Consider the following 21,604-nt stretch of genomic DNA (forward strand, 5'->3'; position numbering starts at 1 on the left):
ACGCAACGCGTTGGTTTAACTCATTAACACATCGGGTGCCAAACACGGTCTGAACCGTGTTTGCGCAGAGTAGCGGTCCGGTGCCGAACACGGTCCAGACCGTGAAATATGTCTTTTTGTTTTTTTCGTTTTTCTCCACACGGGCGGGGCTAGAGCAGCTCTGGGAGTACCCATTGTGATCTTGAGAAGGATCGGCCAGATAGATCACCGGGAAAACAAAAACATGGCTCCCATCCACTTCCTGTCTATTTCCTTCTTTAAAACACCTATATCTCCGAATCTGTTTCCGGTGGGGAAAACCGGTCATGCGCGATGCGCGATCCCCCCCCATTGTAACTCGCGAGTGAAATGTTATCGTTCCAGGCTGTAGCCAGGGTCATCGCGCAACATGAATGGATGTTTTTTTTTACATGGATTTGCTCCTCGTGGAGTCTAGAGCTTTAAACAGCAAAGCGCAGTCAATGGGGAGAATGCTGGCACCCAACGTAAGTTGTTATGAAAAAATGCTGGCACCCAATGTGTTAAGAGCCAAGGCTGATTCTTCTTTGCGTCGAGGACCCCCAAAATGATATGTATTTGGCCGCAGACCCCCACCTGAAAAATGTGTGTGCCAGGGACCCCCAGAGAAGAAGATTTGTGTTAAAAAATTCTAAATGTCAATTATTTTTTAAAGGTTCAAAAATAGCAGATATACAAGCTCACAGCGACGCACTGTGAGCTTGTATATCTGCTATTTTTGAGAACTACTGTTCTAAACCACTGTTCTAAATCCTAAGAGTTTTCTGATAAAAACTTATGGTGGAATACTTTTTAGGATTCCAATTCAAAAATAGCAGATCTACAAGCTCGAAACGCGGCGCGAAGCGACGCGTTTCCAGCTTGTAGATCTGCTATTTTTGATACTTTTGTGTGATGCTGTAGTATGGATCAAGTAGGGCATTAATTCAAGAAAAAAAAACATGAAAAGCTAAAGATAAGAGGTTTCTGCCCGACAGCATGGATATGGCTGAGTGTGGGACGAGACATGAGGAGAGTCATCCTCCATGTCACCGCTTGTGCCAATGCACTGAATGTGAGCCGTGAGCGTGCACCTGCAGGTGCACGTGTGCTGTAATCAAAGTAGCCTCTTCTCTCATTCATTGGTCTCTCTCTCTCTCTCTCTCTCTCTCTCTCCAGTCCAGCAGTATGTGGTGGATAGGAGAGAGGGGTCGTGGGGTCGTGGGGTCGTGGCGAGGTGAGAGTTGATCACAAACTAATTAGCTCAGCCGGTTGTCGGAGTGTTTAGAGAGAGAGTTAAAAAAGAGAAATGCTGGCATTCCCCTGGTGCCCTGCACATAATTACACTGGAGAGAAAGGTCACTTATACACACACACACACACACACACACACACACACACACACACACACGGATACAAACACACATACGCATGCATACACACACAGGCGTATGCACGTAGGGATGCACCAACATACACACACACAAGAACAAATGCATGCACGCGCTCATATGCATAGAAAGTGATCACACGGTCTCAGCACCCATGTGGACGATTACTGTAGATGTTTTAACTCATTAAGACCAGGAAGGCATCTGTGTCATTTTAGATATATGAGCTATAACCATTATTTTATACTACGGGCTATTAAAAAAATAGCAGATCTACAAGCTCATAGTGCCGCGCTACGAGCTTTGTAGATCTGCTATTTTTGAAAAATCTTGAACATTTGTGCAAATCTTTGAATACATTTATTTTTCTAAATGACATTTTTATCTCAGATCTTTGCTTCTGGGGGTCCCTGGAACATGGGGGGTCCCTGGAACATGGGGGGTCCCTGGAGCATGGGGGGTCCCTGGAACATGGAACATGAAGCCAACATGTGTCTGAATGCAACCGTATCAGCCACTAGGCAAGGGGCTTTGAACGCATGCACACACACACACACACAGCTGGTTACCTGGATGCCGTCCAGTAGTTTGCTCATGCACCAGAAGCTGTCAGCTTCAATGTTCTTCAGAGACTCCTCATGTAGACTAGACACATCAAAGTTCTCCACCTCCTCCTCTACACACAGAGAGAGAGAGAGAGAGAGAGAGAGAGAGAGAGAGAGAGAGAGAGAGAGACAGAGACAGAGACAGAGACAGAGACAGAGAGAGAGAGAGAGAGAGAGAGAGAGAGAGAGAGAGAGAGAGAGAGAGAGAGAGAGAGAGAGACACAGGGAGAGAGAGAGAGACAGGGAGAGAGAGAGAGAGAGAGACATTTAGCATTTAACACTTGCAGTTGCCCTTCAGCCTCAGAAGTCATTAATAACCACAAGGAGATAAAAGGAGAGAGAGAGACACTGTAGATGTATGTAGAGATGGAGAGACACGAGGAGAAAAGGACATATCGGCGTAGGGGACAATAGGGGAAAGAGAAAGGGGGTCCGGGGACCCCCAGGGGTCCTTGGAGGGGTACCAGAGGGTCCTCAGCAAAGTTAGTTAATACAGTGTCACAATATCATTTTAACCATATTTTACAGTTGGCCTATTCAAAAATAGCAGATCGACAAGCTCACGAGTGCCGCGCTATGAGCTTGTAGATCTGCTATTTTTTAAAAATCGTGAAAACTAAAGCAAACATTTGTAACTCAAATCTTTGCTTCTGGGGGGTCCCTGAAACAACATATTTTGAGATGGGGGTCCACGGCCATATACATAGAATTGTGGGGGTCCTTGACATGAAAACTGGCCTAGGACCATAATGGAAACGAGCCATCGAGGCGTTTTTGTGTCATCATTTTTAGCATTGCTTGCGTAATTGCTCTTGCTGTACTGTTTGCAAAATGGGTCAAGACGCGGAAAATAACCCATTAAAAGGTGCCACACCATGAATTTCATTTTTTTTTTTGGGGGGGGGGGGTATTTTTTGGGCTCCCCAGTGTCTCTTGTACCCCAAAAAATATTTGTTTTTAACATTCAGTCATTCATTCTCATTTCAGAGATTTTCAGAATGGGCGTGTCTGAACAGGCCATTTCAGAATGGCAATGCAAGTGACATCACTTGCCTTGCCATTGCATTGATGCTGGCCAGACAGAATTGCTCAGTAGCCCCCCCCTGCCTAAGAGGACGTTTTGGTATTGCAGCTGAAAGTGCTGTATAAGCCAGAGACAATTGACTTGGGACGAGTATATGAGTGATGATTTAGGCTCAAACCTTTTGAAAAAGGTTTGAGGGACATACACCATATGATATTAAATATCAATTTTTTTTTTTAATTCATGGTGTAGATCCTTTAAGACCTGGAACGCATCTGTGTAATTTTAGATTTCTTTGGCTATTCATAAATAGCAGATCTACAAGCTCATATATGAGCTTGTATATCTGCTATTTTTGAAAAATCGTGAAAACTTTCAAAAAACGGTTAGGATTTAGAAAACATTTTTAAGAATCGCCTCATCGCCCAGAGTCTCCTCGCGAGTTAGATTCCCGAGCCCGGCGACGACCTTTGCTGCATGTCACTCCCCCGTCTCTCTGTGTTTCCTGTCACTCTACACTGTGCTACATCTACATAATAAAGCCAGGAAAGACCCAGAAATATCTATATATAAAAAAGGAAAAGAGAAATGGGAGAGACTGCTGCGGAGAGAGGGGACGAGAGCCTTCTAGGGAGCAGTGGTGTTAAGTAACTAAGTACATTTACTCAAGTACTGTACTTCAGTAAAATGTTGAGGTATTTTTACTTTACTGGAGTATTTCCAATTGTCTATACTTTTTACTTCTACTCCACTACATCTCAGCGGCAAATATTGTACTTTTACTCCACTATAATTATTTGAAAACTTTAGTTACTAGTTACTTTGTAGATATACATGATTACATTATAAAACATACATTAACCACTTCAGCCCTATTTTATACATAGGCTATTTGAAAATAGCCGATCTACAAGCTCACAACACGTCGCATCGCGACGCGTTGTGAGCTTGTAGATCTGCTATTTTCAAACATTTTAGTACTTTTACTTTTGGTACTTTAAGTACATTTGGACACATTTGCACTTTTACTCAAGTCAATTTTGAATTCCAAACATTTACTTATAACAGAGCACGTCTACGTTGCAGTATTGATACTTTTACTTGAGTAAGTAAAACATTTGAGTACTTTTTCCAGCACTGCTAGGGAGCGAGGTAACTCTCCACCGGTACTTTAGGAAACCCTTTTTAACCCATTAAGACCTGGAACGCATCTGTGTCACTTTAGCTTTCTTTGGCTATTCAAAAATAGCAGATATACAAGCTCATAGCGCGAGTGCCGCGCTAAGAGCTTGTAGATCTGCTATTTTTGAATAGCCTATTTTTTTTTTAGATTAAAAAAAAAAAAACTGTTAGGATTTTTTTTTTACTCATTTTCTGCCAAAAACGTTTGTAAACGTTTTTGAGAGTTTAGCTATTGCTAAACAAAAAAATAATTTCAAAAACTATTCTTTATTTTTGGGGTTTTTTGGTTTTTCCGTTCATCACAAAGAACCAGGATAGAACATTTTCCCAAAAATTGCTGCTCCATTCACTTCAATGTTAAAAAATAAACGGACAAACAAATAACATTTTTCTAGCTTAGAAAAGACTGGCAGAGGCTACAGACTGTTCCAGAGAAACTCTGGCAGTTTAAGAGTTAAGAATGGCCTCAAGTCTTTATGGGTTAAGACATTATAGGACGCGGCGTGCAGAAGACTGTACTATCCTCCAGTCAGACTGTACTATCCTCCAGTCAGACGGTACTATCCTCCAGTCAGACGGTACTATCCTCCAGTCAGACTGTACTATCCTCCAGTCAGACTGTACTATCCTCCAGTCAGACTGTACTATGCTCCAGTCAGACTGTACTATGCTCCAGTCAGACTGTACTATCCTCCAGTCAGACTGTACTATCCTCCAGTCAGACTGTACTATCCTCCAGTCAGACTGTACTATCCTCCAGTCAGACTGTACTATCCTCCAGTCAGACTGTACTATCCTCCAGTCAGACTGTACTATCCTCCAGTCAGACTGTACTATCCTCCAGTCAGACTGTACTATCCTCCAGTCAGACTGTACTATCCTCCAGTCAGACTGTACTATGCTCCAGTCAGACTGTACTATGCTCCAGTCAGACTGTACTATGCTCCAGTCAGACTGTACTATGCTCCAGTCAGACTGTACTATGCTCCAGTCAGACTGTACTATCCTCCAGTCAGACTGTACTATCCTCCAGTCAGACTGTACTATCCTCCAGTCAGACTGTACTATCCTCCAGTCAGACTGTACTATCCTCCAGTCAGACTGTACTATCCTCCAGTCAGACTGTACTATCCTCCAGTCAGACAGTCAGACTGTACTATCCTCCAGTCAGACTGTACTATCCTCCAGTCAGACAGTCAGACTGTACTATCCTCCAGTCAGACTGTACTATCCTCCAGTCAGACAGTACTATCCTCCAGTCAGACAGTACTATCCTCCAGTCAGACAGTCAGACTGTACTATCCTCCAGTCAGACAGTCAGACTGTACTATCCTCCAGTCAGACTGTACTATCCTCCAGTCAGACTGTACTATCCTCCAGTCAGACGGTACTATCCTCCAGTCAGACGGTACTATCCTCCAGTCAGACAGTACTATCCTCCAGTCAGACAGTACTATCCTCCAGTCAGACTGTACTATCCTCCAGTCAGACGGTACTATCCTCCAGTCAGACGGTACTATCCTCCAGTCAGACAGTACTATCCTCCAGTCAGACAGTACTATCCTCCAGTCAGACTGTACTATCCTCCAGTCAGACAGTACTATCCTCCAGTCAGACTGTACTATGCTCCAGTCAGACAGTACTATCCTCCAGTCAGACTGTACTATCCTCCAGTCAGACAGTACTATCCTCCAGTCAGACAGTACTATCCTCCAGTCAGACTGTACTATCCTCCAGTCAGACAGTCAGACTGTACTATCCTCCAGTCAGACTGTACTATCCTCCAGTCAGACAGTCAGACTGTACTATCCTCCAGTCAGACTGTACTATCCTCCAGTCAGACTGTACTATCCTCCAGTCAGACAGTACTATCCTCCAGTCAGACAGTCAGACTGTACTATCCTCCAGTCAGACGGTACTAACCTCCAGTCAGACGGTACTATCCTCCAGTCAGACGGTACTATCCTCCAGTCAGACGGTACTATCCTCCAGTCAGACGGTACTATCCTCCAGTCAGACGGTACTATCCTCCAGTCAGACGGTACTATCCTCCAGTCAGACTGTACTATCCTCCAGTCAGACTGTACTATCCTCCAGTCAGACTGTACTATCCTCCAGTCAGACTGTACTATCCTCCAGTCAGACTGTACTATCCTCCAGTCAGACTGTACTATCCTCCAGTCAGACTGTACTATCCTCCAGTCAGACGGTACTATCCTCCAGTCAGACTGTACTATGCTCCAGTCAGACTGTACTATGCTCCAGTCAGACTGTACTATCCTCCAGTCAGACTGTACTATCCTCCAGTCAGACTGTACTATCCTCCAGTCAGACTGTACTATCCTCCAGTCAGACAGTACTATCCTCCAGTCAGACTGTACTATGCTCCAGTCAGACTGTACTATCCTCCAGTCAGACTGTACTATCCTCCAGTCAGACAGTACTATCCTCCAGTCAGACTGTACTATGCTCCAGTCAGACAGTACTATCCTCCAGTCAGACTGTACTATCCTCCAGTCAGACAGTACTATCCTCCAGTCAGACTGTACTATCCTCCAGTCAGACTGTACTATCCTCCAGTCAGACTGTACTAACCTCCAGTCAGACAGTACTATCCTCCAGTCAGACAGTACTATCCTCCAGTCAGACTGTACTATCCTCCAGTCAGACTGTACTATCCTCCAGTCAGACAGTACTATCCTCCAGTCAGACAGTCAGACTGTACTATCCTCCAGTCAGACTGTACTATCCTCCAGTCAGACAGTACTATCCTCCAGTCAGACAGTACTATCCTCCAGTCAGACAGTACTATCCTCCAGTCAGACAGTACTATCCTCCAGTCAGACAGTCAGACTGTACTATCCTCCAGTCAGACTGTACTATCCTCCAGTCAGACAGTCAGACTGTACTATCCTCCAGTCAGACTGTACTATCCTCCAGTCAGACTGTACTATCCTCCAGTCAGACAGTACTATCCTCCAGTCAGACAGTACTATCCTCCAGTCAGACAGTCAGACTGTACTATCCTCCAGTCAGACTGTACTATCCTCCAGTCAGACAGTACTATCCTCCAGTCAGACTGTACTATCCTCCAGTCAGACAGTACTATCCTCCAGTCAGACAGTACTATCCTCCAGTCAGACAGTACTATCCTCCAGTCAGACGGTACTATCCTCCAGTCAGACGGTACTATCCTCCAGTCAGACGGTACTATCCTCCAGTCAGACGGTACTATCCTCCAGTCAGACTGTACTATCCTCCAGTCAGACTGTACTATCCTCCAGTCAGACTGTACTATCCTCCAGTCAGACAGTACTATCCTCCAGTCAGACAGTACTATCCTCCAGTCAGACTGTACTATCCTCCAGTCAGACTGTACTATCCTCCAGTCAGAATGTACTATCCTCCAGTCAGACTGTACTATCCTCCAGTCAGACTGTACTATCCTCCAGTCAGACAGTACTATGCTCCAGTCAGACTGTACTATCCTCCAGTCAGACAGTACTATCCTCCAGTCAGACTGTACTATCCTCCAGTCAGACAGTACTATCCTCCAGTCAGACTGTACTATCCTCCAGTCAGACTGTACTATCCTCCAGTCAGACTGTACTATCCTCCAGTCAGACTGTACTATCCTCCAGTCAGACTGTACTATCCTCCAGTCAGACAGTACTATCCTCCAGTCAGACTGTACTATCCTCCAGTCAGACTGTACTATCATCCAGTCAGACAGTACTATCCTCCAGTCAGACAGTCAGACTGTACTATCCTCCAGTCAGACTGTACTATCCTCCAGTCAGACAGTACTATCCTCCAGTCAGACAGTACTATCCTCCAGTCAGACAGTACTATCCTCCAGTCAGACAGTCAGACTGTACTATCCTCCAGTCAGACTGTACTATCCTCCAGTCAGACAGTCAGACTGTACTATCCTCCAGTCAGACTGTACTATCCTCCAGTCAGACAGTACTATCCTCCAGTCAGACTGTACTATCCTCCAGTCAGACTGTACTATCCTCCAGTCAGACAGTACTATCCTCCAGTCAGACAGTACTATCCTCCAGTCAGACTGTACTATCCTCCAGTCAGACAGTACTATCCTCCAGTCAGACAGTACTATCCTCCAGTCAGACAGTCAGACTGTACTATCCTCCAGTCAGACTGTACTATCCTCCAGTCAGACTGTACTATCCTCCAGTCAGACTGTACTATCCTCCAGTCAGACTGTACTATCCTCCAGTCAGTCAGACGGTACTATCCTCCAGTCAGACGGTACTATCCTCCAGTCAGACTGTACTATCCTCCAGTCAGACAGTACTATCCTCCAGTCAGACAGTACTATCCTCCAGTCAGACGATACTATCCTCCAGTCAGACGGTACTATCCTCCAGTCAGACGGTACTATCCTCCAGTCAGACGGTACTATCCTCCAGTCAGACGGTACTATCCTCCAGTCAGACTGTACTATCCTCCAGTCAGACGGTACTATCCTCCAGTCAGACGGTACTATCCTCCAGTCAGACGGTACTATCCTACAGTCAGACTGTACTATCCTCCAGTCAGACTGTACTATCCTCCAGTCAGACTGTACTATCCTCCAGTCAGACAGTACTATCCTCCAGTCAGACAGTACTATCCTCCAGTCAGACAGTACTATCCTCCAGTCAGACAGTACTAGTCAGACTGTACTATCCTCCAGTCAGACTGTACTATCCTCCAGTCAGACAGTACTATCCTCCAGTCAGACAGTACTATCCTCCAGTCAGACTGTACTATCCTCCAGTCAGACTGTACTATCCTCCAGTCAGACTGTACTATCCTCCAGTCAGACAGTACTATCCTCCAGTCAGACAGTCAGACTGTACTATCCTCCAGTCAGACTGTACTATCCTCCAGTCAGACTGTACTATCCTCCAGTCAGACTGTACTATCCTCCAGTCAGACGGTACTATCCTCCAGTCAGACGGTACTATCCTCCAGTCAGACTGTACTATCCTCCAGTCAGACAGTACTATCCTCCAGTCAGACAGTACTATCCTCCAGTCAGACGATACTATCCTCCAGTCAGACGGTACTATCCTCCAGTCAGACGGTACTATCCTCCAGTCAGACGGTACTATCCTCCAGTCAGACGGTACTATCCTCCAGTCAGACGGTACTATCCTCCAGTCAGACGGTACTATCCTCCAGTCAGACGGTACTATCCTCCAGTCAGACGGTACTATCCTCCAGTCAGACGGTACTATCCTCCAGTCAGACTGTACTATCCTCCAGTCAGACTGTACTATCCTCCAGTCAGACTGTACTATCCTCCAGTCAGACTGTACTATCCTCCAGTCAGACTGTACTATCCTCCAGTCAGACTGTACTATCCTCCAGTCAGACAGTACTATCCTCCAGTCAGACAGTACTATCCTCCAGTCAGACAGTACTATCCTCCAGTCAGACAGTACTAGTCAGACAGTACTATCCTCCAGTCAGACAGTACTATCCTCCAGTCAGACAGTACTATCCTCCAGTCAGACAGTACTATCCTCCAGTCAGACAGTACTATCCTCCAGTCAGACTGTACTATCCTCCAGTCAGACTGTACTATCCTCCAGTCAGACTGTACTATCCTCCAGTCAGACTGTACTATCCTCCAGTCAGACTGTACTATCCTCCAGTCAGACTGTACTATCCTCCAGTCAGACTGTACTATCCTCCAGTCAGACTGTACTAGACTCCAGTCAGACTGTACTATCCTCCAGTCAGACTGTACTATCTTCCAGTCAGACTGTACTATCCTCCAGTCAGACAGTACTATCCTCCAGTCAGACAGTACTATCCTCCAGTCAGACAGTACTATCCTCCAGTCAGACTGTACTATCCTCCAGTCAGACTGTACTATCCTCCAGTCAGACTGTACTATCCTCCAGTCAGACAGTACTATCCTCCAGTCAGACAGTACTATCCTCCAGTCAGACAGTACTATCCTCCAGTCAGACAGTACTATCCTCCAGTCAGACAGTACTATCCTCCAGTCAGACAGTACTATCCTCCAGTCAGACAGTACTATCCTCCAGTCAGACAGTACTATCCTCCAGTCAGACTGTACTATCCTCCAGTCAGACAGTACTATCCTCCAGTCAGACTGTACTATCCTCCAGTCAGACAGTACTATCCTCCAGTCAGACAGTACTATCCTCCAGTCAGACAGTACTATCCTCCAGTCAGACAGTACTATCCTCCAGTCAGACAGTACTATCCTCCAGTCAGACAGTACTATCCTCCAGTCAGACAGTACTATCCTCCAGTCAGACAGTACTATCCTCCAGTCAGACAGTACTATCCTCCAGTCAGACAGTACTATCCTCCAGTCAGACAGTACTATCCTCCAGTCAGACAGTACTATCCTCCAGTCAGACAGTACTATCCTCCAGTCAGACAGTACTATCCTCCAGTCAGACGGTACTATCCTCCAGTCAGACAGTGCAGTGCGTTGGACTGCATGTGGCGTGCGTTCCGTGTCCGTTACAGGCTCGCCAATAATGACGGGCTGTGTGTGGCTGACTGGAACAGCGAGTGTCATCCAGCGCCATTAATGCCAGCGGAGTGTGACAGAGTGCTGGCTTTGTGACAGGACTGTGACAACACACTGACAGACCCACCGCCCGGGGAGAGAGAGAGGAGACACCGGAGCTACTGTGATTAGCAATGAGAGAGAGAGAGAGAGAGAGAGAGAGAGAGAGAGAGAGAGAGAGAGAGAATATACAGGATGTGGGCGTTTTCATATAACTAAAATGTTGAGTCTTCAGGGTAAGAGAGAGAGAGTGTGAGTGAGTGAGTGAGTGAGTGAGTGAGTGAGTGAGTGAGAGAGAGAGAGAGTGTGTGTGTAGACTCTGGTAGGTACGTGTGTTTATTATGTGCATATGTATGTGTGTACTGTGAAATATGGGGGATATTAAGTGTGTGCGAGTGCGACACTAAAATTACAAAACTTTTTCCCCGGCACACACACACACACACACACACACACACACACACACACACACACACACACACACACACACACACACACACACACACACACACACACACACACACACACACACACACACTTGCCTGGTATCCTTGGCAACTTCAGTGGAACATGGCATGGAATGTAGTGAGCAGCACAGTCTATTAGACGTGTGTGTGTGTGTGTGTGTGTGTGTGTGTGTGTGTGTGTGTCAGACAGACAGGGAGAAACAGACACAGAGAGGTGAGGGAGATGGAAAGGGAGACAAGAGGGGGAGAGAAAAAACAGGGCGAGAGACACAGACACACACACACCTCATATTTCCATACATTGTTCGATGTCTTTGCCCGAGTCGGAATACCTCACGACCCTCTCCTGGGTCCCCAACCAACGCTTGAGAAACCAGTGGGTTTGACACAGTGTTGATTTTGTCGACTAAAACTATGACGAAAAATGTTGGTCGACTTCCATTTTACACTGATATAAACTACATGAAAACTAAGCTATGATGACTAAAACTAAGACTAAATATATTGACAATTTACTCAACAAATAAAAACTAGAGTAGAATGTTAAGATCCAGTAGAACTAAAAGACAAATCATTGTATCATCAATCTGGGAACCCATCGCCAACTGAAAATGAAAAACAGCGCCCTCTGCTGTTTGTTCTATGTCTGTTGGCTCTGGGCGGTAGAAAACGTAACGCCAGAGCGCAAGGAAACCGGTGTTTGTTGTATGCCTTCAGCGCATCACTTCCGGTTGGTGCGACTATGTTTTCATTCCCACTAACAATATTTCTACACGGAACACTAACACCACTTCTCCCAGAGAACATGGATCGTATTGGTTATAAGCCCACTTGTTTCTATGATGAAAGAGTAAGTTAAAATGTGAATATCTTTCCGTGGTTTTGTCTGCTCCGAGGACGCTATTGTTAAATTAGTTTCGGTTTGTTTCGAGGGGGGAAGGATCGACGGACACGTGAATCCCGCCCACTACATTTGATTGGGTAAAGCGTGGCCTGCTTCCTGATCTGAAGGCACGCCCATGCGCACAAGTTATGACGAACCTCCCCGACAGATTCCAACGCAGTGCAGAAGCTGTTCTTGAGAGATTATTGTATCATTGGTTGTGCTCTGAAAATAGCCGATCTACAAGCTCACAACGCGTCACACTGCGACACGTTGTGAGCTTGTAGATCGGCTATTTTCAGCATGCAACCAAGTGTAAAATCAGCCATTATGACACCATCAAGGCACCGCCAACATACATTTTAGTCGACTAGATCAACTGTAGTTTTAGTCGACTATAATCTTGATGATGTTTAGTCGACTAAAACTAGACAAAAACTAAAACATTTCAGATGAGTAAAATATGACTTAAACTAAATGGAATTGTATTCCAAAGACTATGACTAAAACTAAATCAAAATTTGCCGTCAAAATCAACACTGGTTTGACAACCATTCTGCGGGGTTCAGGCATGTTGGTGAAAACCTCTAGACTGTCATCAAGCCATCTTGTTGTCCCTGACCAACACGAGACGTTGTGTGCTGCCATCGTAGTGTGATGGCAGCACTTTTTACGACAACTCCCCCCCCACCCACCCACACACCTCCCCCACCAGAGCGTCCAATCAGTCTTTAGTCTGGGCTAAAGTGTCTGTCCTGGGCCTCGCTCCAAACCCAGACCTTGACTCTACAGCAGATTAGGAGGGACGGCTTCCAAGTGTCCAGAGATGTGGGGTCAGACTGGAGCTGGGCATCGCTCATATATAACAAGGACACGGAGCGAGAGGAGGGAGAGGGAGAGAGCGAGAGAGAGAGCGAGAGCGAGAGCGAGAGAGAGAGAGAGAGCGAGAGAGGGGTTCTGTGTACTTGAAGTGAGTGTAGTCACTGTGTCTTGTCTGACATTGGAACGCAAGGCAACAGTGGCCCCTGTGGTCACAGTGGGAAGTGCCACTGCCACTGGCTGCTGTCCTGATTGTGGCAGAGTGTTGATTTTGACACATTTTCTATTTAGTTTTAGTCATATTTTAGTCATTCTGAAATGTTTCAGTTTTTGTCTAGTTTTAGTCGACTAAATATAAGATTATAGTCGACTAAATATAAGATTATAGTCGACTAAATCTACAGTTGATTTAGTCGACTATAATGTATGTTGGCGGTGCCTTGATGGTGTCATAATGGCTGATTTTACACTTGGTTGCATGCTGAAAATAGCCGATCTACAAGCACACAACGCGTCGCAGTGCGACGCGTTGTGAGCTTGTAGATCTGCTATTTTCAGAAACACCCTTTTAGTTTGACTGGAACTGGACTTCTTCTCCACTCCTCACTAACATTTTAGTCTAGTTTTTATTTGTTGAATAAATTGACAATATATTTAGTCTTAGTTTTAGTCATCATAGTTTTCATGTAGTTTTGGTCAGTGACAAAAGGTAGTCGACCAACATTTTTAGTCATAGTTTTAGTCGACTAAATCAACACTGATCCACAGTACAAATCTTCAGTGTCAACTTAACTCTGAGAGTGTACCAGTGTTACACTGGTACACACACACACACACACACACACAACTTTGTCTTTCATGTAATCCGTAGCGTAGCAGTACAATCTTTGTTGTCACATAGGCAGGCTTGTAGCCTACATGAATGACACATTATGATACCAATCACATCGCCATGAATGGAATACGTTTGTATAACATGTATTTAACCCATACCGAGCAGTGCGCGTTCGAGTTACACTAAATAAAGCAGTCATGAGACTCGGGTGGAATGCAGTGATCCCGTGCCGCCACGATAATATTGGAGCGTGGGGTTTATATCCTTAACCCAGCCAGGTTGTGTAGCCTACATAACTCTCTATGACATAACTCCATAACATAGGACAAGCTACTGTAAGTTTGTAGACCTCACTGTCCATGAAAAGATGGTCGGGATTCCCGAAAGTTCTCTCGCAGAAGCGCTGCTGCGCTCGTATATTTTGAAAATAGCAGATCTACAAGCTCACAACGCGTCGCGATAAGACCTGTTGTGAGCTTGTAGATCTGCTATTTTCAAATAGCCAATGCAGCCAGATCTGCAAGCTTAACCGAATGACTGTTAAAGCAGTTTGTTTAAATTACTTTATAAAATGTTATATTTTCACAGGGATTATTTCTTGGTGTAGATATACATTTAGGAGTGGATTATGTGTCCAGATGCCTGTCAGACAGTCAGACAATGCTGCTCCGCAGGTCCAGGATGGAATCAACGGGCAAAAGCCAAAGTCAACAACTGGTCTCGACCAGACGTGAGATCTCAGCGTACGGTAGGATGAAGCCCACGTCAGGATATATTGATAAATGCCGAAAGTTGCGGTGATCTCGCCGTACGCCCATTATTTGGTCTGCACCGCGTTGATAAATGAGGGCCAGTGTGTGCCAAAAACGGGACCGTTTTTGGCACATTTTTTTCCCACGTGGGGCGCTCTAACAAAACTTTGGGATCATCGAAGGAGTCTCTAAGAAGGAGAGACCGGGATGTGGATCCATGTCAAAAATGCTTCCGTTTGTCCGCTCCAATGTTAACTCCTTGACTAAAAGCTTAATATCTCCTATTTCTTTTTAACGTGGTGGAAATGAGCCGTTTTTGATCGGCGATCACTCTGCAATGGAGGATCGCGTTAGAAATATTATTGTTCCAGGCGTTAGTCGGGACCCTCCGCCGTCTCGCACGCACACTATGTTTACATGCACATCCTCGTCGGGGCTTCTACAGCACGAAACATATCAGCGTAAGTGGATGGAAGATATGCAGGCACTGAACGTACCCTATTTTAATAAACCTATGGCACACAATGTGTTAAGAGTTATGCATTGATAAAAGCCATGATATGTCAGGCAGCAGCTCACACTCCAGACTGTCTATGACTCAACTATATCATCAGACACAAAGCCCAGACCATTATGTGTTTATTTCAAACAACATAAACATAAACCTTATCAAGAACCTTGCAGAACTAAAATAATCTATAATGCACGGCAAGATCAAATACATGTCGGTTGATGTTTTAGGTCAGCCGTTCTGTCTGTGTTTTAGTTGTTTTTACAGACGAGAACTTCAAAGCAGGTCCCTGACCCTTAACCCTGACCCTGACAAACCCAAATCCCTGGATCGTAGCTTTAACGGAGGCTCAAAACAAAACAACCAAAAAAAAAAAGGTATTGAATAAACAATGTGTCTGAGACACTCTGTGTGACACTTACTGTGTAATGAACCCACAGCCATCACACACACACACACACACACACACACACACACACACACACACACACACACACACACACACACACACACACACACACACACACACACACACACACACACACACACACACACACACACACACACACACACACACACACACACACACACACACACAGATATCTGTTGACATTTTTGAACCCGGTAAAAAAATAAACCCTGACAAGACGTTGCAAAACACAAACATGTAAACTGACAGAGAGAGAGAGAGAGAGAGAGAGACCAGCATGTGATGTATAAATAAATAAACAAACCAATCAATGAATAAAGACGTGAAACTCTGGCAGTTTCTCTCCATTTTTTTTTACAGCCCTCAATTGCTCACACCCTCTCCTACACAAGTAAAATTGTCAGTGTTCATTTAACTCAGGCAGTGTACAAAAGGAACCAAATGGACCCTTACGGGCCAATCATTCTGTTCACTACAGCAGGGGTTTTCAACCGGTGTTTTTGGGCGGTGAAACCGCCCCTATATGTGAGGTTTGGACATCGACACCCATTGCACCCCCCCAACCGTGCGATGTGATTGGCCACCATTGTACCCCCCTAACCCTGCACCGTGATTGGCCAATCACAGTCTATTCAGGACTGTGATTGGCTAGTGAAACATGACACATGTGCATAGCCCTATAAATAGGACTATGCACTTAAAAAAAACACATTTATGGGTTTTTTTAAGTTAGGGGTGTACAATGGTTGGTCCACAATATTACTTTTCTTTAAGTGAACTTCCATCACTGTGATGACCACTGTGACCACACCGCCCACTTCACACTGGGTGTGATTTTTTTCTTTTTTTTTGCTTTTAATACGTTTCAGGAGTTCTGACTGTATGGTGTGTGTGTGATATGAAATGTGAGCTTAACCTAATCACAGTAATCCTTAATCATATTCCATCATATTCAAGGGCTTTTGCTGAGAAAAGAGACAGACCCCAGTCACTTTCAAATTAGAGCACTGCAGAGGGCAGGTGTGGGTGTCTGTGTCCAGCTGACACTAGTTGATGCTCGTTAATGTTAAAGGCATCAAAGCAATTATGCTTCTGCTCTGTCAAATATAGGCCAACATCTAATCTAAGATTAGTGGGGCTCACCATTGAGTCACAGGACTCACTTCATTGAAAACAAAGACAATCATTGTATTTTTTTTAGATATTATGTTGATATTATAGTGATTTTATTTGATTAGACATGTGATGTTCCTGACAATTAGTTGACTTTTGGTGAAAAAGCCTGCATATATCGGCATCGGTTGATAACGGTATCGGAAATTAGGAGTTGGACAATATCGGAATATCGGATATCGGGAGAAAAGTGGGGTGGGTCTATGATGGACCCACCACGCCCAACAGTGGTGGTCCCCAGGTTGCTCTTAGTCAGGATGGTGGTCCCTGGGTCAAAATCAGTTGAAAACCCCTGCACTACAGAATAGTGTTGATTTCGTTGACTAAAACTCTTGACGAAAAACGTTGGTCGAACTACCATTTTTCACTGACGATTACTAAATAAAAACTAAGCTATGATGACTAAAACTAAGACTAAATATATTGACAATTTCGTCAACAAATAAAAACTAGACTAAAATGTTAGTGAGGGATCTAGTGGAGAACTAGTGGAGAAGAGATCTACAAGCTCACAACGTGTCGCGCTGCGACGCATTGTGAGCTTGTAGATCGGCTATTTTCAGCATGCAACCAAGTGTTAAATCAGCCATTAAGACGCCATCAAGGCACCGCCAACATACATTTTAGTCGACTAAATCATCTGTAGATTTAGTCGACTATAATCTTATGATATTTAGTCGACTAAAACTAGACAAAAACTAAAACATTTCAGGTGACTAAAATATGACTAAAACTAAATAAAATTGTATTGAAAAGACTATGACTAAAACTAAATCAAAATTTGTTGTCAAAATCAACACTGCTACAGAACCCATGGCTGATTTCCTGTTTGTCCTGGCAGGGATTGAGACACTCTCTCTCACAAACACACACAGACATGCATGCGGGGCGGCCATAGCTGAGTGGTTAGTGAGCCCGCCTAGGGAACCAGCTGGCCCTGGTTGCCCCAGGTTCGATTCCAGGCTATCCCAGCATATGTGCCGATGATATGAAATTTGTCCCTGAGCAAGACTCTTAACCCCAATTGCTCACAGGTTCTCATTGGAAACAAGACCGCAAGGACTTTCATGAACGACCTGTTAAAAGGAATTATCCTTATCCTTATCCTTATGCACAAGCACATGTGCATGTTTTGCATACACACATACACAAGAACCCCCCCCCCCCCCGCGCACACGCACGCACACACACACAAACACACACACACACACACACCCCATCTGGCCTCAGTGACTCAGGCCACACAGTAATGTGATATAAGATGATGAATGGGCCATTTTAGACTGATAGAATCATCAAACCTGTGTGCATGTGTGTGTGTGTGTGTGTGTGTGTGTGTGTGTGTGTGTGTGCGTGCGTTTGCCTGAGTGTGTGCGTGTGTGTGTCCGTGTGTGTGAGAGTGTGCGTGTGTGTCCGTGCGTGTGAGTGTGTGTGTGTGTTTGCCTGAGTGTGTGCGTGTGTGTCCGTGTCTGTGTGTGAGTGTGAGTATGCGTGTGAGTGTGTCTATGCGTGCGCTTGGCCTGATTGTGTGTGTGTGTGTGCGTGTGTGTGCATGTGAGTGTGTGAGTGCATGAGCATTAAGTGGCAATAAAAAAACGCAGCCAACTGACAACGTTCTGACAGTCTGTATTAATCATGAGCGAATCTGCATTGTCAAACCCCGCCGGACTTCACTGTGAGCTTTTTAATGCAACAATCTCTGTCTCACACACACACACACACACACACACACACACACACACACACACACACACACAAGTAATGATCTGCTGACTTGTTGCACAACATGACCACACACAGTGACATTATCAAGGCTCAATGTGGTTACATATGTGTATACTTGTGATGGTGTAGAGGGCCACTATGTTTCCACTCTCACTCCAGAGGGACACACATACTGTCGGGCAGACACCTCTTATCTCTGTATTTTAACTTTTTTCGTAAATTAATGCCGTACTTCGCCATTCTATGTCACACAAAAGTAGCAACAATAGCAGATCTACAAGCTCAAAACGCGTCGCAGTGCGACGCGTTTTGAGCTTGTAGATCTGCTATTTTTTGCTATTTTTTTTATTGGAATCCTGAAAAGTTACGTTTTTATTTAATTTCAAATGCATTTAGTTATACTTATGTTAACTTTATCAACTTAAATACAAATACATTGGACATAAAAAAAAGACCACAGAATTGTGATACTAGTCATTAAGCTACTAATATAGACTGAAGTAATTAAAGCGGGACATGTTTGCACGTTTGGAATTGTAACAGCTGAAATCAATACTATATCAGTATATTCTGATATTAACCTGCGGGCTATTCAAAAATAGCAGATCTACAAGCTCATAGCGCGGCACCGATGCCGCGCTATGAGCTTGTAGATCTGCTATTTTTTGTTTTGTTTTGTTCCAGGGACTCCTGGGGGTCCCTGGAACAAAATATGTTGAGATGGGGGTCCACGGCCAAATACAAACCATTTTTGAGAACCACTTGATATTGTAGCAACATACGTTTTTTTTCTTCAGAAGTCTAAGAATGACAGAGATGCGTACCCGGTTTGAACGGGTTCAGATCGTATAAGCACAATGTAGTGAATACAAATGACACATCACCCCTCTTAAAGAATTCACAACGCCTCTGGCTTTACCACAAATCAACCTCATGGCGATGGTTGTACAACGGATACAATCTGCTTTCAACGTTTGTTAAGCGCCCCCCCCCCAGGTGACAGAGCCACAGGCTGGATGTTCAAAGCCACAAGACATTGTTGCTGGTGGATGTTGCAATTCCCCTTACCCCCTCCCTCACCCCCCCCCCCCCACCGTTCCCCCGCCTCAGGTCTCTTAACACATTAAGACCGGGACATGCATCTGTGTGTCATTTTAAGATGTCTTTGGGCTATTCAAAAATAGCAGATCTACAAGCTCGTAGCGCGTAGATCTGCTATTTTTGAAAAATATCGTGAAAATTTGTGCAAATCTTTGAATATATATATATATTTTTTTTTTAAGGCAAATATTTGTAACTCAAATATTTGCTTCTGGGGGGATTCTACAAATGTCTTCCTAAATCCTGACATCTTTTTTTTTTAAAACATGTGTTTCTATATCAGTGGTTCTCAAACTTTTTCATGTCAAGGACCCCCTAAATGATATGTATTTGGCCGCCGACCCCCATCTCAACACGATTTGTTCCAGGGACCCCCCAGAAGCAAAGATTTGAGTTACAAATGTTCGCTTTAAAATAATATATATATTCAAAGATATGCACACATTTCCACGTTTTTTTTTAAATAGCCCAAAGAAATCTAAAAAGTGACACAGATGCGTTCCAGGTCTTAACGTGTTAAACACATTTCCCAACCCGTCTCGCAGCCCAATTAGTGCGATAACGGCGGTGTTAATGTGTTAATGACACTTTGGAACACACTGCGGGGGGGGGGGGGGGGGTGGGGGGGGGTGGCATCCAAACCGTCGAGCGTAATTGAACGGGGAAGTGAGTCTGTCGAAGTTGAAGGCGCAGACAGACACCTTTAGGATGTTGTGCGCGCAGGGGGACTGCTTTGTGTACACAACGCACAGACACACTTATACACACAGCTAGAGGTAATGAGGGCGTGTGAGAGAAACTTAACACATTGTGTGCCAAAAACGGTCCGGACCGTTTATGGCACACAGCACATAACGCATAGCTTCTCAAAAACGGTCATAAACGGTCCGGACCGTTTTTGGCCCATTTTTATTTTATTTTTTTTTCCCCACGTGGAGGCGCTCTAACGACACTTTGGGATCATCCAAGGAGTCTCTAAGAAGGAGAGGCCGGATGTGGATCCATGTCAAAGATCCTTCCGGTCGGCCGCTCCAATGTTAACTCCTTGACTAAAAGCTTAATATCTCCATTTCTTTTTAACGTGGTGGAAACGAGCCGTTTTCGATCGGCGATCACTCTGCAATGGAGGATCGCGTTAGAAATATTATTGTTCCAGGCGTTAGTCGGGACCCTCCGCCGTCTCGCACGCACACTTTGTTTACATGCACTTCCGTGTCGGGGCTTCTACAGCACAAAACATATCAACGTAATTGGATGGAAGATATGCTGGCACTAGATGTACCCTATTTTAATAAACCTCTGGCACACGATGTGTTAAAAAGTGAGATATGAGGATCAACAGAGGATATTCTTTCTTTCGCCGTTTTTTTTTGCCGTTTCATGCTTTTGATTCAATGCGACACCGGGTGATTTCACTAATTAGCGAAAAAAAGAGCCGAGAACTAACTAACCCTTTTCTTGGGCATAACATTGCACCACAGGACTTTCAAAAACCTAGCCACGGAGAGCATCACACACTTTGGTTTCCATCCCGGTAGGGCGCGCACGCACACACACACACGCACACGCACACACACACACACACACACACACGCACAGCGATACAGCAAGGACGGGTAATCACGGGGGATTCACATATTCAGGGATTCTTTCATGGCTTCTTTTGGTGTGTATAACCTGAGGTGAATGGCTGCCCACAAATGAATATGTTCATAATTCAGGGCGATCTGATCTTGGTTCTACTGCTTTATTAAATGGAAGGAGGCCTGGAAGGAGCTGGTTCCACATGGTGATACGTTCAGCCCACCTCAACACACATCCAATGCCTGACCGGGAACGCATCTGTGTTTGGGCTATTCAAAAACAGCAGATATACAAGCTCATAGTGCGGCACAGAGTGTCACGCTATGAACTTGTAGATTTGCTTTTTTTTTTCTTTTCGTGAACATTTTTGCAAATCTTTGAGTATATATATTTTTAAAGCAAACATTTTTTAACTCTGTTACCACTTCTGGGGGTCCCTGGAACAAAATATGTTGAGATGGGGGTCCACGGCCAAATACATATAATTTTGGAGAACCACTGATATTACAGCAACATAGGTTTTTAAATAAACTGTTAGGATTTAGAAGACATTTGTAGAATCC

General features: G+C 44.7%; 1 protein-coding gene across 2 annotated transcripts in view; it reads right to left on the bottom strand.

The window, feature by feature from the left end:
* Nucleotides 1-21,604, bottom strand: part of tbc1d22a (TBC1 domain family, member 22a) — a 181,691-nt gene that overhangs the window by 58,225 nt on the left and 101,862 nt on the right. For both annotated transcript variants that reach the window (XM_080421527.1, XM_080421526.1), the window contains exon 10: nt 1,958-2,064. In XM_080421527.1, the coding sequence (XP_080277653.1) occupies nt 1,958-2,064 (107 nt within the window). The remainder of the gene's footprint in view (nt 1-1,957; nt 2,065-21,604) is intronic.

This window comes from Gymnoscopelus braueri, assembly GCF_963280865.1.
Source record: "Gymnoscopelus braueri genome assembly, chromosome: 23".
Classification (NCBI taxonomy): Eukaryota; Metazoa; Chordata; class Actinopteri; order Myctophiformes; family Myctophidae; genus Gymnoscopelus; species Gymnoscopelus braueri.